Source organism: Chinchilla lanigera, unplaced genomic scaffold, assembly GCF_000276665.1.
Source record: "Chinchilla lanigera isolate Chin_1 unplaced genomic scaffold, ChiLan1.0 scaffold00039, whole genome shotgun sequence".
NCBI classification, from domain to species: Eukaryota; Metazoa; Chordata; class Mammalia; order Rodentia; family Chinchillidae; genus Chinchilla; species Chinchilla lanigera.
The window spans coordinates 17072251-17093023 of NW_004955440.1; the positions used below are offsets into that span (position 1 = coordinate 17072251).

A 20773-nucleotide genomic window follows, 5' to 3' on the forward strand; every position below is an offset into this window, starting at 1 on the left:
TTATTATTACGTTTTTCATTTCTACAAGCATGGTGACTTCTAAACAATCACAGGGATTTGAGACAGTCAGAGCTTGTTTTGTTAGCCGCACAACTAAAACACTGATTTCTTTTTAAAGAACGTTCGGATGAAGTAAAAATCGGAATTAATTGTGTTACAGAAACGAGGAAGTTTGTCCCTGTGGAAGGGAAGGTACGTTAGAAGCAGAGGAAGGGAAGCGGGCTTAGGGAAGAGAATAAATACTAAGGGTCTGTTTAATTCTGAAGTTAAAGGGCATCTTTCCCCACTTCTTTCCAAGTACCGAGCTAATGTTTTCTTGATTGTGTTTGACTCTCTGCATCTCAGGAGTGATGGGAATTGGGATTCCTGTCCCCAGGTTTTCTTTGTACAGCACCTGTGCGGTAAGAAATTGTCCAGAATGAAAAGAGCAGGCAGGCATTCAGTTCCCCCTGGGGACAGCGGGGAGTGGCGGGGCGGAGGGAGGGGTTAGAGGAAGGGAATGCAGGAGAGTTTAGGGTCCACCTGTGTAAGCCTAAAGGGGAAAGCAGAAGAACGCACAAAGCAGCGGAGCTAAGAAACATGGAAAGAAAATTGGTTATTTTCGTTGTTTGAGTTAATCTCTGTAGCACTGAACGACGAGGAATTCCACGAAAGTGAGGGATTAGGGTTCCTAGAAGTTAGTCCTCCTTGTTACATGAAGGGGAAAATAGAAACAGACATGAGACAGGAACAGGACCAAGGAGGTTGCTTTTGATTTGGAAATCTATTAATAAACCACGGAGAGATAGTTGGGTATTCTGTGAATATTATACACATGAAGATACATACACACAATCTCTGTTTGTTGACTTTCAAAGGAAGTCCAAGTATTTAACTTTTAGTTTGGGGGAGCATATTGGGAAGAATTATTTTTAATCTAAATAGAGAACAATGGCAAGATGCTAATAAAGGAAGCGCCAACATATGTGTCCACGCACCAATGGAGACGGAGACAGTTAGAACAGAAAATGAGGTCAACAGAATAGATTTTTTTTTTAAGCTTTATATTTTGAAAAAATTTGCAAAAGCAGGGTAAAGGTGTATGCTTAGACACTGAGAATGTTATGTTTTTAAAAGCTGGATATATTGAGCACTTTTAAAAAATCAAGTCAAATTATTATATTGTTTAACCAAAGTGGGGAGACTGGTTTATAGGAAACGGCAGCGTTAAACTGGGAGCAAGACGGGCCAAACGTTTTACTGGGATCAGTTGATTAGATTCTCAGACTGTGGCCATTAATCTTTCCAAAGCTTTTACAAAGTAGTTAAAGGGATTTCCTTTTAAATTTTAAATACCGAACTAAAATTCTCTTGATTGTGTTTGACTCTCTCCATCTCTGGAGTGACGGGGATTGCAATCCCTTGTCCGAGGTTCTCTTTGTACGACACCTGCATAACACAAAGGAAGCATCTGGAAAAGACGCGAGCAGTCAAACAGCCCCTCTGTCTGCCCTGTGGGAACCTAGAGAGAGACTACAGTCCAGGAGCGAGATTCACCACGTCCACCGCACTGCGCGGTGCAGGTCCGGGCGAGGACTAGCCGAAGTGCCAGTCCATTGGACGCTTGTCTTTTTAATCTAACCCTCGTAGAAATGTGTACTGCCTGTGTCAGGAATTAAGGGAAAGGTAGAAATAGTTTTATAAGAGCACTGAGATGCCCTGTGTATCACAGAAAAACTACTTTAAAATTAGATCACCAAATATCTTTCCTACTCAGAATGTTTGTCTTACAATATAACAGATATTTAAAACTCCAGACCAAATAATGGTGCACTGTAGAAAATTGGCCTTTGCTGAGAATGTAAAAGACAGTAGAGTCTGTCTCTAAAACAGACAGTAGAGTCTGTCTCTAAAACACTGTAAAAGACAGTGTTTTACTATATGATATTAACCACTGTATCTAAAAGGCCTGTGTATCACTGGACAAGATTTCCTAATGCAAGCTGTGCAACAGTTAACACAAATGATTGCTGAAAAAAGAAAAAAGAAAAAAGAAAAAGTTGTCCAGAACCATCTGGATCATTATTTTCAAATACACTCAAACAATAATATACTTACTCTAACGTAGAAGGGAGTAATTGAAACAATTTTAACAACGGATGCAAATCTTTCAAAAAAGGAATAATTAATAATAATAATAATCCACAGGGATAAAAGTAAGTAAAACATTCTAAAAGACATAACTTCCATTGACTAATAAAAACTGAAAGATGGTTAGAGAATAGTAAGCAAAAAACAAGGCAAAAGAAGGACAGTGGGAGCAAAGGAAGTTACTATTCTAATGATGTGAAAGAATCAAACTGCAGAGAATATTTAAATGACAGGAGCATTTTAGATTAATCTCCAACCTCTAAAAGTAAATTCAAGTCATATTTTATTTTCCATTTCAGGGATAAATCAACCTAGGATCTTTATAGAGAAATATCACAGACCCTGTGGGTATCGTAGAGTTTTCAGGAACAAGTAATAGAAGAATAAATAACAGTAAAGATAAATGCATGATATGCTTTGCATATTTTTTGAGAGTCAGAAGTCCTGGATTTCTGTGAATTCCTTATTCAGGACAAATGTCAAAATAAGAGTATTTCTGGTCCCAATGCTGAGTAATTTTCCAGGTGCTACTGTTTATTTGGGTAAGGTCTGCGCTCGAGGGAGCCCTGTCCCCATCTAAGACCCACTAGTTTTACAGGTGGCCTTGAGACCAGTGTTTTTCTGGCAACACTGAGCAAAACACATCGAATAAACAGAGTGAAGTAAACAGGAGCTCCAGCGTTTGCCCTGTTTTTGGAAATCAGTTAAGTTCGAAAGTCCCAAAAGTAACATAAGTGTGAGAATAGAAGGAAAGGAATCAATTAAAACTCTTAGGGACAGTTAAAGAAAGTGTAAAGCATTAGCTCAAATGGTGAGTAAAATATCCAGAAAACAGAAGATTCAGTGGTGAGATTTTTTTAAATGTTAAGTTGATTATTATTATAAAGGGTCAAATAGATGTTTTGTTTCATAGCAGTTATTACTTTTAATATGGAATTAAAGAAAATTTCCCCCAAATACCGAGCTAAAGTTTTCTTGATTGCGTTTGACTCGCTCCATCTCAGGAGTGACGGGAAGGGGGGTCCCCTTGCTCAAATTCTCTTTGTACAGTATCTGTGTGCACAAAATCAACAGTCACGTCAGCCTGGACCGTCGTTTAGGTAGACTTGATCTTTAAAGGTTCCTAAGAAGCACTGTTGTGTGTTTGTGCTCACAGTGAAGTAGAGTAGACCCCACTTTATAAAACAGAGCAGCCATCGACCGCCTTTGGACATCGAGTCCCGCGGGGCCCCACGTCAGGAGGAAGCCCCGGTGCGTGCACGGTGCCAGCCTGCGGGAGGACTGGCTTGGCTTACGTGTGTTTTCTCTCAAAGACAGAAGAATTAGGCCGTGTAAATGGCATTTAAGCTGACGGGACTTACCGTCTGTAATGAATTGTTGGTAAGACTAAGCTAGAAGATCATAAGAGGCTTGGGGAGACTAAAGGCATCTTAACTTAGTTTTCTATGATCCTGAATATATCCCCCAGGAAAGCTCTTTTTATATCTTGCATGGTATACCAAAAAAAAAAAAAAAAGCTGAGAAAATGAAGTTTGTGTCACCGAGTTACTGTGAATTCCTGTGTTATCTCTGAATGAAAATGTTTAAGAATCACAGTCTTCTGAGAAAAGCTGCAAACACGAAGAATGCAAGTAGCCACAATAAATATAAATAAAATTCTAATTAGCACTGTCCTTTTGAAGAGGTGTTAGATTTTACTTTTGACTTGGGCCACACCATTAGAAACTCCTACCATTATTAAAGGTGGGTAGAGGGAGGAAGCACTGAGTATTAACAGGTTTTTAAGGAAAATGATAAATACCTACGTTTTAGACAAAATGGTTAAAAGTTCCATCAGAACTCCAGTAAATACTAGATTAGATTTGGGCTGAAAACACGTAATATTTGGTATCATTCCTTTCATTATATGAATTTAGTAATTTTGCATTAATAATATGTTAAAATATTAAAAATTATTTTAACAAGAACAAAGGGATTTTTTTCGTCCCCTAAGAAATACCGAGCTAAAGTTCTCTTGATTGCGTTTGACTCTCTCCATCTCTGGAGTGATAGCGGTAGGGGTTCCTGTCCCCAAATTTTCTTTGTACGAAACCTGTGAGATACAAGAAAGTACCCAGAAGACATTCAAAACAAGCACAAAGACTGAGGGAGGAAGGGAATGGAGTGTGGATACTGGGGGGGATTTTTAGTAAAATAGTTAGTAAGGATAATGCTTTTGGTTTTGTACATCACAATTTTAAGATGAGCTCTACTGTGCTAATTCTGGGAACAGGAAAGGACAACGGAAAGCACCGAGTTATAAGATGTGAGTATAAAGATGAAGGCCTGTGTTAATGCTACTTTACGGTATGTCAGATCCAAGTACCGACTAGTCGGGTGCTGAAAATGTTAAAATGTATTAAGTCAGATGTTTGGGCCGGATAATGTACACACACAGACACACGGAGAATTTGTTGTTAAGATGTTACTTGAAAAAAAAAGGATGATGAGTTATTCTGGTAAATTTTTTAAATGGGAAGCAGTTTCTTATTGATATATTTATAAATACCGAGCTAAAGTTCTCTTGATTGCGTCTGACTCTCTCAATCTCTGGAGTGACAGTGGTTGGAATGCCTGTCCCCAAGTTTTCTTTGTACATAACCTGTAGAAAATAATTAGAATACCCAAAAGGCAAAATAACCATAATAACCAAAATAACAGTTCTTTAGATCTATAGCCACATGTAGGCTATTTGGTGAGAGCTCATTAAAAACAATCTAGCTTTCAAATATGCCATTAAAGGACTAAGGAAAATAAATCCCATAGACAGTGACATTTCCTTCAAAGTGGTCATTTCACCTCCTAGAAAACCAGGTACTAAATTGCATTTTCTATAGCCAGTACTTACTGCATGCCTAAAATGCACTGAACGGTGATAAGAAGTTCAACTGTGCAGCTAGTGTTAGTGTCTTGAGTGTAGTACATCTGTGCTCGATAAATAGGTTGCTTTGTTATGATTCTCTAATCATGCTTTTTTTTTTGGTAGTCATTTGCTTTTTGAGACAAGGTCTTGCTATGTAGTTCAGGCTGCCTTGAACTCACTATGTGGCCCAGGCTGGCCTCGAACTCTTGGCAATCCTGCCTCGGCCTCCCATGTGCTGGGATTATAGGCGTGCCTGTCACTCCCAGCTTTTTTTTTGAACAGGGAGAAATCCTTATGTTTAGGTGGTGGGCTCAAAGGACTATAACTTTTAATGAAAAGAGTAAAAAAACTTCCATTTTTTGAGCCTTTTGCCTCCGTTGCCCTTAATGTTAAAAGCTTTCAGCTAGAGGACTGAATGACCTCTCCTTTAAAATGAATAGATTCTATAGTATACTAGTGCACAGAGCAGGAAGCAGGAGGAAAAGCTTGTGTCGCAGACTAATTCCTAGACTCAGCAACAAGCCAGCAGTGTGACATTTCTGTTTTGCTGGCAAATGTTTAGGAATCTTTGAAAATCCACCATCTTGGTAACAAAGTCATGTTTCTTTAACCTTCACCAAGGCAAGGAAGCAGGACTGTCTTGAGCAACACAGCAAAGTCAGAGAAAGGCAAGAAGTTGCAGTTCAGAGCAACACAGGAAGCATGGGCGAATTCTCTCCGAGTGGTGACATAAAATTTGAAATGGGTTTGTACCACAGGAAGCCAAAGGGAATGACCCAGAAGTGAGATCTAAATAACATGAGTGGGGGTTCTGGTCTACTTTCTCGGGAGTCCCTTCAGGACCGAGCGGGAGGCCCTGGGCCGAGGAAGAGGGAAGGGGCGGCGCGGGAGGTGGCCAGCCACACGACGCATGCGGAGTGTGAGCCCCTACCGAGCTGATGTGCTTCTGGGTCTCCTTGACACGCTTCACTTCAGGCAGGTCAGGGATGGGAGTGCCTTGTCCAACTGCTTCTTTATACTTCACCTGCGTGGAAACGAGAAGGGAGCGCAGTTCTTAGGCGCCGGGAGGCCGGATCTTCTCCACCCGTGTGTGTGTCTGGGTACGGCCTACCGCTTTTCTGCGTGCACTGGAGACCGAAGCCAGGGTCTGTGCATGCGGAGCCCTCTGCCAGCTCCTCCAGAGGGTCCAAGGCCGGAATTAAATCACGTGAGCTCTATGCTTAGTTTGGAAGGGGCCACATTCTGATACTGGGTCCGAGGAGGACAATTCTGAGGAGAGGGACTCTTGAGCTCTTTGCGGCGGGAGCAGAGTTCCTACTTGGGTTGCAGTCCCTGCATGCAGCAGTCCTCTCTTACCCCTGGGGGACACATTCCAAGACCTCCAAGTGAGTGCCTAGAACCATGGAGACTACCAAACTCTATACATACTATATATTTTTCCAGTACACATAGGCAAATTTATTGCCATTTTCATCTTACGTAAGTACTTCTCATGCATTGTGGCCTATCTTTTGCTATTTGAGATATGATAACAAAACTAGCATGAGTTTGTTTTTGGAATAAGGTCTCACTACGTTGCCCAGGCTGGTCTCAAACTTGTGGGCTCAAGTGATCCTCCCTCCTCGGCTTCCTAAGTAAGGGAGACTACAAGTTCACCATACCATGCCTGGCTAGCATGGATTTTTTCCTTCTTCATAAGCTCACGGATGGAAGATTCATTCTACTGTAGATCACAACAACCTTGGCATAACAGTTTTTAAATTCCTCAAGTTAAGAACTTTCAGCTTTTTCACGTAAAGGAAGTGCATTCTATAATTTCTCTTCTGCACATGCAAATTGCTGGTTTCGCTACTCTTGCACTACAGGGCCAGTAAGTAAAACTAGGATTACTTGAACACAGTCACTGCCATACGAAGACACCCGTCTCATAGAGGAGACAGCTGGTGCGGGAAGCTGGGGCACAGAGTGTGAACGTGCTGGGAAAGGGGTGATACCCGCCGCCGGGGACGCCGCAGGAGTCTGTCGTGCCAGGCAGAACAGTGCACGATTTAAAACTTAGGGTTTATTTCTGGATTTTTCCAGGGCATATTTTTGGACCAGGGCTGAGTGAGAGGTAACTGAAACCAGAGACAGAGAAGCTGGATAAGAGAGGTCTACCGCACTCCAGAGATTCCACACCCAGCACTTCCTCCAGCCAGGGCGGGTGCATTTACACACAGGAAGCCCAAGTCTCTGACTAGTGTATTCTACTTTCTCACAGGTGTCTGCTTTCCAGATCGCATTTCTCCCTCGTGAAAGCCCCGCAGAACTGCACCGAGTCTGAGATGGCTCCGCGGGCACAGCCGGACTGGTGACGGTGGCACAGTCACCGGATTTAGAATATAGGCTGCCTACAGTGACAGAGGTCTTCAGGGCAGCTCAGAGGCGTGGTAAGTGAGCAAAGGCAGGGAGGAAACACTGAGTGTGCCGGGTCTTTACCGAGCTGATGTGGTCCTGCGTCTTCTTCACTCTCATCATCTCGGGCGTCTTTCCAATGGCTGTTCCGGGCGAGACATCCTCTTTATACAAAACCTGGGCGTGCAGAACCAGGGGGTGTTACACAAAGGAGGGAAACCCCAGCAGTGCCTGGAGAAAGGCTAGGACGCAGGGCTTCTGTGAAAACAAAAGACGCTAGACGACGCTCCCAGGCACAGCCGGAGAACTGCGTCTGAGGTCTTCCCGTCATACACCACTCGTACACCACCAAGGCACTGTCGGGTCTTGAGATATCTTTTAAGGGTATCGTCCACATTAACACAGGGGGAGGAAAACCAGAGCACGCTGATTAACAGCAATAGAACCCCTCCCGTATGAAACGTAAACTCCACTTAAAAATGCAAAGTCAGTCAGTTATTTTTGGGAGATGTAAGAAAAGAAATCACAATGTCAAAAAGAAATCCATCTTCTTGAAGCAAGACAACACACGTTACTGCTCTAAGATTAAAAAATTCAAAAAAGAAGTTACTTTGTTAGATTTAAATTGTTATTTCAGGTGGTCTCAGCAGCGATACTATTGGAGTAAAGTATGGGTAATTTTAACAAATAACCAGTAGCATTAACTGTGAAGGTTAGATGTTAATTATCTCTATCAATGGGAAGCTAGTATTTTTTTATAGGAGGAGAATGGAATTATTAGGTTAGCATTAAATGGAAAATAAATAGTAAATATACCGAGCTGAAATTCTTTTGATTTTCTTTAACACGCAGTATTTCTGGCGTGTCTTGAACAACTGTAATTTTTCCTTTACTGTTTTTAAGGTCACACTGGTATTGGAGCTATGAAGAGAGAGTAAATGTCTTGTTAAGAGATCAACATCATCTTATTATTTTTAATTGTTCTATATTGTATAAAGAAAGTTAAAATCCTATATTTAAAAATTTATGCCACAATAATCACAGTATCGCGGCCAAAGGGAAATTCTTTTTTGTCTTTTTTTTTGAGACAGTGTTTTACTATGTAGTGTAGGCTGGCCTTGAACTCACAGTGAGCCTCCTTCTGTCTCCTCCCAAATGCTAGGATTATAGGCATGTGCCACCACGCCCGGCTTGGGAAATTCTTTAAGAAGTTTATAGAGAAACTAATTTGACCAGGGAGGTGGTGCTAGGGATTGAGCGCAGGGCCTCATACACACTAGGCACATGGTGTACACTGAGCTACAGAACTTAAAATGTGTAAAGTTAGGTTTTCCTTTCTTTTTGTAAGCACCCGTTGCTTAGATTTAACTTTGAGAAAAACAGATGTCACGAGTGGTGGACGGTGAGGACCGTTCAGTCAGCGGCAGGGAGCTGTCCGCCAAGTAACAGAGGGTTTTCCTGTGTGGTTTGGAATCGCAGGGGAGCGTGAGCCCAGAGAAAGTCAAGCACATGTTCCCAGGGCAAGGACGGAGCATGGGGCTGCCCCGCAGCCCGCACAGGGGTGGGGGGCCCATGTGTGTGCCCACAAGCAGCTTCCTTCGCCTGTGAGAGCCCGAGGGCCCAAGCTACGCCTTCGGTTCAGTGGACACTTACAAGGCTGAAGTTCTTTTGGTTCTCCCGGACCCTCTGCATCTCCGGCGTGTCCAGCACCGTCTCGTAGTACGACATGGACTTCTCTGCGTCCTCTTTGTACTTTTTCTGGGAACAGATTCCAAGACATAAGGAAGGTGGACACCGCCACGGCATGGGCCAGTGGCGCGAACACGGTCCTGAGAGCTCAGAAGAGGAAAATCTCCCCATCTTCTTGAGTGTTCGTGTTCGTACAAAAGCTGTAGAGCACGGCCCTCAAGTCAGTGATGGCCACGCGCTTTCCACGGGACCCGAGGCCAACTTTTACCAGGAAGGACCCGCTGTCAGCACGGAGCTGGCGGAGGGAGGCTGCTGCCCGCTCGTCCATACGGCGCAGGCACTGCTGGCGAGGCCTGGGCGGGAGCTGGAGCTGCCTCCAGCGGTGCTGTTCATGGCTGAGCTACAGGAAAGCACCGCCGGGAGCCACTCAGGCTGGCAGAGAGCAGCGGGAGGGCTGGCAGTCTCCACCTTCTGAACCACAGCCTAGCTGGGGGCAGCAGGTTTTCACGGAGCTTCCCGCAGATATGTCTGGGGCTCCTGGCTGCGTGATTGAGGCAGGCGATGACAGGCAGGAAGAGCCAGGTGCTCCCAGAACACGGCTGCGATGCTCCAGGAAGTGGCCCAGTGGGACTAGACTTGCCACTAAGCAGGTGAGCCTGGCGTCACCACTGTTCCCTGGGCAGTCACTTTTCCTTTGCTTCCTGGACCTGCACTGAGTGTCCTTTAGGGGCGGGGCTGTTCTGGACACGTACACATCCAACCCCACTGCCAGCCTGACGTCTTAGAGAACACTTACTCCATGTTAGGACTTTTTTTTCCCTCATTTTGTTAGTGTGTCCTTTCACTTATCCCTTTAGTTTTATTATTCATTTATTTATTTATTCTTGTCTTTTTGAGACAGTGTTTGCTATGCAGTTCAGGCTGGCCTTGAGCTCACTATGTAGCCCAGGCTGGCCTCAAACTCACAATGATCCTCCTGCTTCAGCCTCCTGAGATCTGGGATTGCAGGTGTGCACCACCACACCTGGCCTCTTTAGCTTTAATTGAGCTCATTTCTCCAACTTTTCAGCAAGTTTGGGTGTACAGGGATGAGGAGCAGAGAGAGAAAAATCACTTTTATGATGGGCTAACACTATTCTGTCTGTATTTACATCGTATTATCTATGAACTATAAGTACCAAGAATTTTAATCTTCTCACCTACACAGAAGAAGTTTCAGAAAGACCTTAGCCTAGATTTCATTTATCTAACTGGGAGCCAACTAAAGCAGAGATTTCTGGAAGGAACAAAGTAGCTCCCCAGGGATACACACTTTGTCCCAGAAAAGTGGCCTGCGTGACTTTTCTTAGCTATCTAAATGTAAGGAAAAGAGCTCTCAATTTCCTAGGAAAATAATATAAGCTGTCCTCCTTTCTTTTCCTTTTTTTTTTTTTTTTTTAAGATTAAGTGAAAGTTGCCTCAATTGTTTCCCGGAACTAGTTGAGACTTTGGTCATTTCTCTGATTCCCAAGAGAGAGGTCATCAATTTGCGCACAGAACTTAAAGATATTTTTGGAAGAAAGGACCTGAACGGGTCCCCTGGCATTCAGAAATATTCAGTCGAATATCCTGGATTTGTGCGTGAGCTCACAGTGCTTGCATCAATCTTCAAGAGGCTTTACCATTATAAAATGCGTACTTGCTAAGAAGTGGAGAAGTAATTTTGTGGAAAACACCATTCCGTCATTCAAAAGTAAATACTACTCTGAGTTGGAGGAGAAGTAACGTGCCTGCCGTATTTCAGGCCTGCAGGAACCAGCCAAGTTGAACACGCACAGTGGAGTGAGTGGCCAAGCCCGTGCTGGCACCGGCCAACCTGATGCTTTCCTGCAGCATCTGCAACGGCAGCAGCAGAGGGCCCGGCAGCTGTTAAGTGTCTCCCAGCTCCCTGGCTCTCCCGTGAATGCGACTTGGGAGTTTGAGGCCTGACATTCTGCCTCTGAGGAAAACCCACCCACGGCTTATTTTATAATTTATTTTAAATCTAATATAGAAATTTCAACTCTGACCCAAACCTGCACCATTAAGGGTAAATCTCTTTTGTTTTATTTTATTTATTTATTTATTTTGGTACCGGGAATCGAACTTGGGACCTTGTGCGCACTTTTGTTTCTCATGACGGGGGCACGTGAGAGAGAAGATGACGAACGCCCTTACCTGGCTTGAAAGGTTCTTCACTTGCTGGGCGTGAATGATCTCTGGGGTGTCGACCACAGATGTGAAATTGGCTTTTTCCATTTCCGCTGACTGCTTGTACTTAATCTGTAGGAGGCGCCCGAGGGTTGAATAAAAGTTTATGAAGTGCACAATGGTTTGGTCTTTGAGACACCAGATTGCTGTGAAGCCCAGGCTGGCCTTGAACTCTCAGTTCCTCTGCCTCACCCTCTCCAGCACTGCGATTACAGGTACGAACCACCACACTGACTGTGCACAACAGTTTTTGGTTTGGTTTACTTGAGAGATGATTAGTATTTGTGTTCTGGGAGTTAACATTCAATGGACATTTTTCCTGCTGTGTCTATAGCTTTATATGAAAGGGAGAGCTTCAGAGAGAAGTTCTTATCTGCTGAAAGACTTATTATCCACTGAAGTGTAGGACTGGGTATGTGTGACAAAGTCAACCACCAGATAGCAAGAAAAGGGTTTTTACACGACAGCTGGCAGAAGGGCATTTAAGCAAAACACCCACATCAACTGGCATTTGACAATACGAACACCTAAAGATGAGTTTACATTTGGGCCTTGAAAGCAGGGGCTGAAAGAACTCCCCAAATACTCTAAGCAAGGCAATCTTGGCGCCAGACAAGGGGTGGGCTGACTAAGACGCAGGCTCAGGATGTCAGGGTCTGCTCCGGCCTCACACAGTTTTGTTCCCCGGCTTCTGCCCTTTGTGCTTAAGATTCAGAAAGAAGCCAGGCAGAGTCCTCGGTCCTTTCCGTGGAAGGGAGTCCACTAGGCAAATGTTCGAGAATGCCATCGTGTGTGTTTGATTGTCACTGGCAGGTTGACCCAGGGACAACACTGTGCTTTTATAGTCACTACTTTCTTAAAAGACTGACCTGGGATAGAAATGCTGACCTAGGATAGAAACGCTGACCTGGGATAGAAATGCTGACCTGGGACAGAAACACTGACCTGACTGGCAATGTCCGTGGCATTCTTGGCCCGCATAAAATCTGGAGTTTCATTGGCCATGGCATTCAGGCCTCTTCCTTTGACTTCCAGTTCCAGGTCTCGCTTATATTCTTTCTATAGATGCATTATTAAAAAAAAAAGTCACCGAACTTCTAGCAGCTGGGAACTGAACAGCGTGACTATGAAATATAAATCTGTATGACAAACCCCTCCGGTGGAGGGTCTCTCAGCAGGGAGGGTCTCTCAGCGTTTACATTCAGTTGCATGCAGGAGGATGGACTGGGGCTAGGGAAAAGCCATGGAAGGAGACACCTCTGCGTTTCAGTGTGAGTCAGCACAGCCCTCCTTCCCAACGCCTCCCTCATTCTCTACTTAGAAAGCTAAAATAAAAAGCAAATTTTAAATCTGCTTTGCTACGTAACTAGGATTAAATCTGAGAGCACATCACTCCAGTGTTGTGTTTTAACTTGACTAAGCACACCAACCGTATCGAGGTTAGATCAAATAACATTAGATAAATAATTACATTCACCAGACACTGACATATACGTATTTCCTAGTTAGTAATCTGGACTAGCAGATTGGAATTAGCAGCCGGAAAGCTCCGCCTCTCCCCAGGGGTGCGTCTTTGGTGGAGCTGGAGCGAGGCAGAGACCCCGGGATAAGGCGGCGCGCGGCTGGCCGTGGCTCACCTCGTTGAGAATCTGAGTGGCGTTCTTGGCTCGCACCATGTCAGGGGTGTCTTCCATTTCCGTGAGGCCCCTTCCGCGGATGCTCTCCTCCAGGTCTCTCCTGTACTCTTTCTGGATTACAGAGCAGAAGCAACAGTAACGGCAGGAAAGCCTAGGCTGTCCTCTCGGTGCAGAGCAAAGCCAGGAAACAACCCTGCCCGTGTCTAACAGCTCGCGGTTAAGATGTAGTCAAAGGCAGGGTGTAAGCTCCATCAGTTAATATCAAATATCAAACAAAAGATAGGAATTAATAGAAGGCTAGAGTAAGCACACTGTCATTAGGTGTTCCCTGAGAAATGAGAGGAAGTTGAGGGTAACAGATTAGGTGGTAGTGCCAAGCACACGTGAATCAACCTGAAACTCGGAGTTAGGTGGTGGCGGGACAGCAGGGATACGCCGATGAGTGTACAATAATTAGTGCAATTATTTGGATCAAGAGGGAGAGAAAAGACCAAGTGGCCACTACCTCGCTCGCTATTTTGGTTGCGTATTTGACATGTAATAAGGCTGGCGTGACCTCCAGGCCTGTGAGGTTTCTGCCTTTAATGGACTCTTCGTAGTCCTTCCTATATTCTTTCTAATGCGGGTAGGAAGGAAAGACAAGTTAAAGAAATTCGTTTTAGTAATTTATCTCTCAGTCCTAGGAAGAAAAATGTCAACATGGCCCTGAACACACGGTTCTGCTAATGGCCACACATCTGACACTTGTCTGATTGTCCTGGAAATATTCTGCCTACAGTGAACACCCCCAAGGAAACTTTGAGGCTGAGAATCTCGGATGAGCCCCTTTCAATTTTTTTTAATCTTAGTAGGATTTTAAATTTACAGAAAGTTGTGAGTACAAAGAGCTCCCATAGAGACTTTACTTGGATTCACCAGTTATCTGAAACTCTTTTAAGCTTTTAAGCTCCACAAACTGCTACTGTGGTCAAAAACCATTTATCTGTGTAGTTGCGGAGAGGTCCCCCTGGAGAAGAGGCAAACAGAAATTCCAAATGGCCCGTTTCCCGATGAAACAGACTCTCTAAGCTCCCATTCCCTGTCTAGGACCCCATTCTTTGCGCTTGTGGTTAAAACTGAAAGAAAACTTGACGCCTCCACTTCCAGTTCTAGAACAGGAAGTATGGCGCCTTGACTTCTGATTTTCTGGGGTCTGGGTATACATCTTGATTACTGATCCCCTTTTGTTTGACTTAGCGCATCCTACTGGGAGTAGACAGCATTTCAAGGTGAATGATACATCTGCGTGGAGGGAACTTTTCATTTATCGAGGAAAAATTTAAATTATATTCAGTATAATTTTTTCAGTGTTAATAGTTGGCTGTGTTTTCATTTTATGAAAATGCTTGTTAAAATAAATCATAAATGGTAGCTCTCTCCTATTTCGAACACTTTTTATAACTAAACTGGGGGATTTCTATAATGAAAAAGATTTTAGAATCACATGTTAAAAAGTTCTAGCATGACCACTTTTGGGTACGGAGGAGCTGGCTGCCTTTGTCGGCGGGGTCTGTAGTCACTGTGTCATGGTGCCATTGTGTGTGTGTGTGTGTGTGTTTGTGTGTGTGTGTGTGTAGAGCTTACCCCACTCTGCATCTGCTGAGATTCTTTGGCAGTGATATACGTTGGCGTCTCAAAATCCAGCATGGGCTTTCCTCGTTCCTTTTCATATTTTTCTTTGTATTTCACCTGGTGATGAAAAGCCTTGTCAGACACTTCTCTGGTTATTTTTAGTCAGAAGCGAGTTTAAAGACGGTACTTTTGAAACGATACATCATGGCCAGTAGGGTCACCTCACTGCCACTGCAGTTTGTGGTTGTCTTTCAGATCCAGGACCTTTTTGTTGTTGCCTGGGTTGTGCAGGGAGTATAACCAGGACTTAGACTCAATTCAAGGGGACCAAGGACTGCTGACAAGAATCAGCTGAAAGAAGTACTGCTGCAGGGAAATATGCAGAGAAGCGTACGCATACGTAAGGTTGGAGAAGATTTCATATGGAAATGCTAACACTTTGATATATTTAGCCAATGTTTCTGATGTTTAAAAATCTCCATTTTTATTTCATAAGAACTTTTAGAGACCTGTTTGTTTTGTTTCTGGTTTTGGTTTTTTTGAGACAAGGCCTCACTATGTAATTCAGGCTGGCCTTAAACGCACAGCGAACCTTCTGCCTCAGCCTCCTGAGTGCCGGGATTAGAGGCGTGCACCACCACTCCCAGCAGAGACCTGGGGTTTGGACTGAGCAGATAACACATACAGCTTTGTTTATAAGTAAACAATTCTCTGGGCCACAGTGGGTCATATATTTAATGCAGTCAAAATATATCAGTATGGAAATGGAAACTAGTTTACGTGTTGACTGAGTTATTAATATGCCCGATAGTTCCATAAGCTTCTCTCTGTTATTTTACAAATATAATTTCCTCACAGGATGTAATTGGAAATGGGGGAGCCATGTGAATATTTGGATTTCACAGAGGAAAGCTGAGAGGGAGGCGAAGGCCTTTGTTCACGCAGCACCTCGGTGGCATTGCTCAGTCAGCTCTCGGGGCCCTAACGAGACCTCAGAATAGAGGCCCAGGGCACACGCTGCCTTTCGCAGGAGCGAGGGCACTTCTAGTACTTTCTCCCTCTGATGAATGTCCAAAGGGCGGCTAAATAACTTGTGAGACAGAGGTCATGTGATGACAAATTCTTTCCTCCGAAAATCATCAATTATTTGATACATTTAACAATTTCTTAAATATGTAGAGATCCCTTCAGTGGTGGGGCTGACCGTGTCATCTCTCCTATTAAAACCCTCCCAGGACTCCTTGCCGTCCGTTGGTACTTCCTGTCCTGAGATGCAGACCCAAGAAGAGATGGGAGTTTGTGTGAGGGCTTCGTCTCTGCCGAACGTGCGCCTCACCTCCTGTCAGAACTTGAATATACTGCGTGTATATTTCTCCCCTACAGGTAAATAATATTTCCATTTATAACAATTTATTTCAAGCTGTTTCTAAATTCAAACTCCTGTATCCTGCGCAGGGTCCTCAAACAGTAAGTATTAAAAGACATATGGCAATAAGGATATATAAAGAGCATGTGTATGTGAGAGCGCGTGCACAAAATAGACGAAGAGCAGGTGGGGAGATCTTTTTCAGGTGGATGAGGGAACGGGAGACGGGGCTGAGGAGGGTGGAGAGGGAAAGGGGACGGAAAAGATGGTTAAAGAACAGAGCCTCTGCCAACGGGAAGGGACCCAGCGGCTGGAAGAAGCAGGAGGGAGAGGAAAGGTCGGGGTGAAAAACCAAAACCAAAACCAAGCAGAAAGAAGAGTTAAGCTGTGCTGTGTACAAGTACCAGCTCCCACAATCACTGCACTCCTCGTACACTACAAACGTGTACCGCTACGAGAAGCATCTCCCATCCGCGAGTGAGCCCGTGAGGAGTGCTGGCCCTGTCGGGACGGCGTGTGGGAGGGCGAGCTGCCGCGGTCCACTTACTATACTCTGTAACTCTGTGGCCTCCTTGAGGTGCAGCTGCTCCAGGTTATCCGGGATCGTGTGGTAGTGGCCTTTGCTCTTCTCGTAGTTCTTCTTGTACTGGTACTGGGGGCGGGGAAGGCACGTGGGTCAAAAGGCCGCTCGGGCTGCTAGTTTTCCTCTTTGGGTTAGACGTTTCACAGCAGCATTGCCAAGACCAAACTCAAATTAGCAAACACTCAATAAAGGACTCAGAAGGAAATTTAAACGATGAAGAGCCAGGTTTAGTATTGCCAGTTAACACCAGATAAAAACGCTCAAGCTGTAGGGCTTCTTCAAAGGAGGTGTTAAAAGTTAACAGTGAAAGAAGCTCTTTCAGATGTCCATGGAAGGAGGAAAAGGGGTGGTTAATTGGGGGGAAAGTTCAAATATTTCAAAAATAGAAGCATTTGTGCTGAGAGGCGTCACAGTCGGTGGAGAGCGGGTGGGTTAGTGGCGTCGCTGGGCTAGCGCACCCAAATGGAGCAGTGCCGTGACGCATCTCGGGCGTCGGCCGCAGAGGAGGGGTGCAGGGGCGCTCAGGGAAGGACCTGAGCTGCACGGGGGAAACCAGGTGCGTCTGGAGCAGACGACTGAGCTTACAGAACTGGCAAGCTGGCTTGTGCTGAGCACGTGATTCATTATCAGCGATTCCTTCATGTCAGTCACAGGCTTGTGAAGTTTCTTCAGGTCAGCCTTGTATTTAACCTGGGTGTTGGGGGAGGAAAAAGGAGACGACATAAATGAGAAACAGATAGAGAACAGCACTAACGAAACGTGTGCCCGGGGTATTTCCTCCTGAAACAAATGCTAGATATAGTTATAAAGGTCACCCCTTGTTCCCGGCAGCCAAAGGAAAGAAAAACCCAAGTGTCACCAACAGATGAAAGGACACAACATAAGGAATGAGGTTTCGATACATGCTACGCTATGGAAATATTTCACTAAGTAAAATAGGGTAAACACAGAAGGAGAACTGTTATATGATTCCACTAACATAAAATCTGTAAAAAGTAAACACACAGAGGCAGGAGGGAGAGGAGAGGCTGCCAGGAGCTGTGGGGAGAAGGGACCGAGTTACGGAGATTTTGGTCGGGACGGTGAACCGCTTTGCGGAGAGCGGTGATAGCTGAACAACATGAGTGTAATTAATGCTGTTGGGTTACACCCTTCAACACGGCTACGTGACAAATACATGTTATACTGTTTTATCGCAGTTTCAGAAAACGTACCTCACTCGCAAGATTACTCGCGTCTTTCATGGTCTTATAGAGCTGGCTGTCTTTCGGGTTGTATTTCGGTGTCTTGCCCTTCTCTTTGTCAAAATTTTCTCGGTATTTAATCTAACAGAAAATCAAACACCCACATTATTCCTGAAAGTCAGCCGATCTAGGAACTGTGGAAGGGCGGGAATGTAAATGCCAAGGAATATGCATGTGTTATACAGAAGAGATTGGGTCGTCTGTTGCCCACACTAGGACATTTTTCAGAGTGAAAGGGGCACTGTTATAGCGGATAATTACGCTGGAGCATTGGGAATCCAGCCCGTCTTTATATTATCTGGGGAGTGAAAGCCATCTCCTTTTAATGCACAATAAAAAGGGGAAAAGGCATCGGCTGAACTCAGAGACACAATCTGGTGCAGTTGAAGCATTTCGCACTAACGCACGAAACCCAAAGCAATGCCAGCCTACTGTGCGGAACCGGAAAAGGGGCTGCAAGTGATCGGGAGGGTTGAGAAATAAGACCCTCGTACCTTAGGGGAATTTATTCTTATTTGAGAATAGTACTTTGACTGCAAACTCAATTTAAAAATAAACATAATGTGTGGCACTAATAGTTGCTCAAAAAAAATGTTTTGGCTGCATGCAAGGAAGAGACAGTCATTATGCCCAAGTAAAATGTCAAAGAAAATGACTTGTAGGAGAAGTAAACTGAACAACTAAGAGACAGAAACTTTTCTTTAAAGAAAAACACTGCCAGGTGTGGTGGCGCACGCCTGTAATCCCAGCACCCGGGAGGCTGAGGCAGGAGGAACCTTGTGCGTTTGAGACCAGCCTGGGCTACGAAGTGAGCTCAAGGCCAGCCTGAACTGCATAGTGAGACCCTGTCTCAAAAACCAAAACCAAAACAAAACAAAAAAACAGACCGATTCCTTTGTCAATAATATTGGAGGATTAAATCCAGAAGCAGAAGTAGAATCCCACTTGTTATTCACTCTAGGGAGAATAGAAAGGAGCTGTTTGTACAGGTTAGCTAGCTAACAGGCAATACTGAACTCTCAGGGAAGCCTCGAGGTGTGGTTACTGGTAAGATGAAAGCTTCCCTCATCCAAGGTCAGCTTGGCAGGACCGAGCTGGGACACTCCGCCGTGGGCATCTGAAGGTGCTCCCCGCCCCACATTTGGCATACGCAGCAGGAGGGACACAGAGAGACCAGGGAAACCTGCTGCCTGGGGGCGGTGGCAGCGCTGAGATCCCTTTGCTTTGCATCCGTCCGGAGTGGGAATGAGGGACCAGCCCGGCACGCGCGGAGGTTAGGGGGGCAGCTGAGACGACACACAGAGGCGGACCGGGGAGCTGTGCTGCCGCGGGACGCGGTGTGAGCTGTGCCGCAGCAGCTCTGCCCTGAAAGACCTTCGCTCTCGAGGCAGGCAGACCGGGAGCCGGGGAAGTCGGAGGCGGGGCCCGGCGTCTGGACCAGAACGCAACTCCTCCGTCCACATACAGAACCCCGGAAGAGGGGCTGCCCCCCGAAAGCGTGCAGCGCCCACGAGGAAGTCACCACACGTGCAGTCAGACCCGCGTGCGTGGGGGGCGGGGCAGAGGCCCATCCCCGGGGAGAACAAAATGTGCTTCTAGGAGTACACCGGAAGCCCTCTTCCATCCCGTAGAGGCCAACTCAGGTCTGAAGATATATTTATTCTGAGGAGCAGCAATTCCATGTGTTTCCCTGCAGTTTCTTTAACTTCAAGTTAAATTTCCAACTTACGAAAAGGTCGATGCCTCCACAAGAAGACGGTGCAAACACAGCCTCACACAGCTGCTAACGTGAACCTGAGCCGGCACTTGGGGCCTCCCTTCGCGCCTGGGCCTCCTCAAGGACTACCGCCTCTTGAAGGGTCCAGGACGGCAGGAAGCGTAGAATGGTGCTGGGCCAAGTGGCCAGGGTGCACGGGACCCTTTCTCCTGTAACCCACGGAAGCCTGTGAAGTGACTGCGATGCCAGGCCTAGCAAGGGCCAGGGCAGTATCCGCCATCCCATCTGGCGCAGACATGGGGCCTGTATGGGTATATTGTAGGGGGTGGTTGCGAATTAAATATCTTTCCAAAGCTTTTGGAAGCAGTCTAACATCTAATTGTTGGGAGTTCTTCAGAGAATATACTTATATACTGATACATAGACTAACAGTTCTTACTGTGAAGACTGTAAAACAGAGTGTAAAAGCTGAGTCAAAAGTGTGGTTTATCCTGTTGATTCACAGTACGTCTACACTGAGAGACTGCAGCAATTAACAGACTTAAGTGTCTGAAATTCCAGCGATGGTAAATAACTTCGGAAGAAACAGAGGTTTTCTTCGTACGGTTGGTATGGTGGATTGACACCTGGTGGTCAACTTGTAATACGCAGCTGAATTAAACCAGCGTGGTGCTGGGTGTGGGGACCTCAGGGCCGACCTGAGGATTGTTGCCAGCAGCATAAAAAGAGAACCGGAGGGGAAGAGGGTGGCTGTTCATTCTCCTGGAGAAGCTTGTCGCACTGGCTTTCCTGATATGAACTCATTGGAGGAGCTCAGACCTCGTTGTCACTGAGATGGCTGTGGTACTTTTCGAGGGAGCTCGGGTCCTTACTTTAAGCATTGCTTCCTGGCTCCAGTGCAGATCCCTCAGCCTGCTGGCACAGATCCTTCATCCCACTGGCACAGACTTTCTAGCTTCCACCACTGACCTCTGGGCCTTCCCAGTGCAGATCCCTGAAACAGACTTGCATGAAACATTGTTGTGAGCTCTTGGCCTCCAACTGGACTTGTGGGGCGCACTGTCATGGGATCTAGATCTTCAGCTGGACTTGTGCAGGACATCCTGTGGGATCCAGGCCCTCAGCTGGATTCTTTGGGTCTCTAGTGTGTGGACAGATCTGCACTCTTTTGCATTTGACTCTGGGTGAATATTATGAAATAACCCTATAAATTATGTGTCCTGAATTAAATTGTTTCCCTTGCAAATATTTATTACAGCAGTTGGAGATGA

The 20773-nt window shown here is 45.3% G+C and overlaps 1 protein-coding gene across 1 annotated transcript in view; it reads right to left on the bottom strand.

The window, feature by feature from the left end:
* The window catches only part of Neb (nebulin), a 199256-nt gene that overhangs the window by 11948 nt on the left and 166535 nt on the right, over positions 1-20773 (bottom strand). Inside the window, exons 134-148 of the mRNA XM_013517490.1 lie at positions 17756-17866; positions 17127-17231; positions 16506-16610; positions 14605-14709; positions 13487-13597; positions 12982-13092; positions 12290-12403; positions 11312-11416; positions 9080-9184; positions 8243-8347; positions 7511-7603; positions 5964-6056; positions 4679-4771; positions 3091-3183; positions 302-394 (exon numbers count right to left, since the gene is read on the bottom strand). Of these exons, the coding sequence (XP_013372944.1) occupies positions 302-394; positions 3091-3183; positions 4679-4771; positions 5964-6056; positions 7511-7603; positions 8243-8347; positions 9080-9184; positions 11312-11416; positions 12290-12403; positions 12982-13092; positions 13487-13597; positions 14605-14709; positions 16506-16610; positions 17127-17231; positions 17756-17866 (1542 nt within the window). The remainder of the gene's footprint in view (positions 1-301; positions 395-3090; positions 3184-4678; positions 4772-5963; positions 6057-7510; positions 7604-8242; positions 8348-9079; positions 9185-11311; positions 11417-12289; positions 12404-12981; positions 13093-13486; positions 13598-14604; positions 14710-16505; positions 16611-17126; positions 17232-17755; positions 17867-20773) is intronic.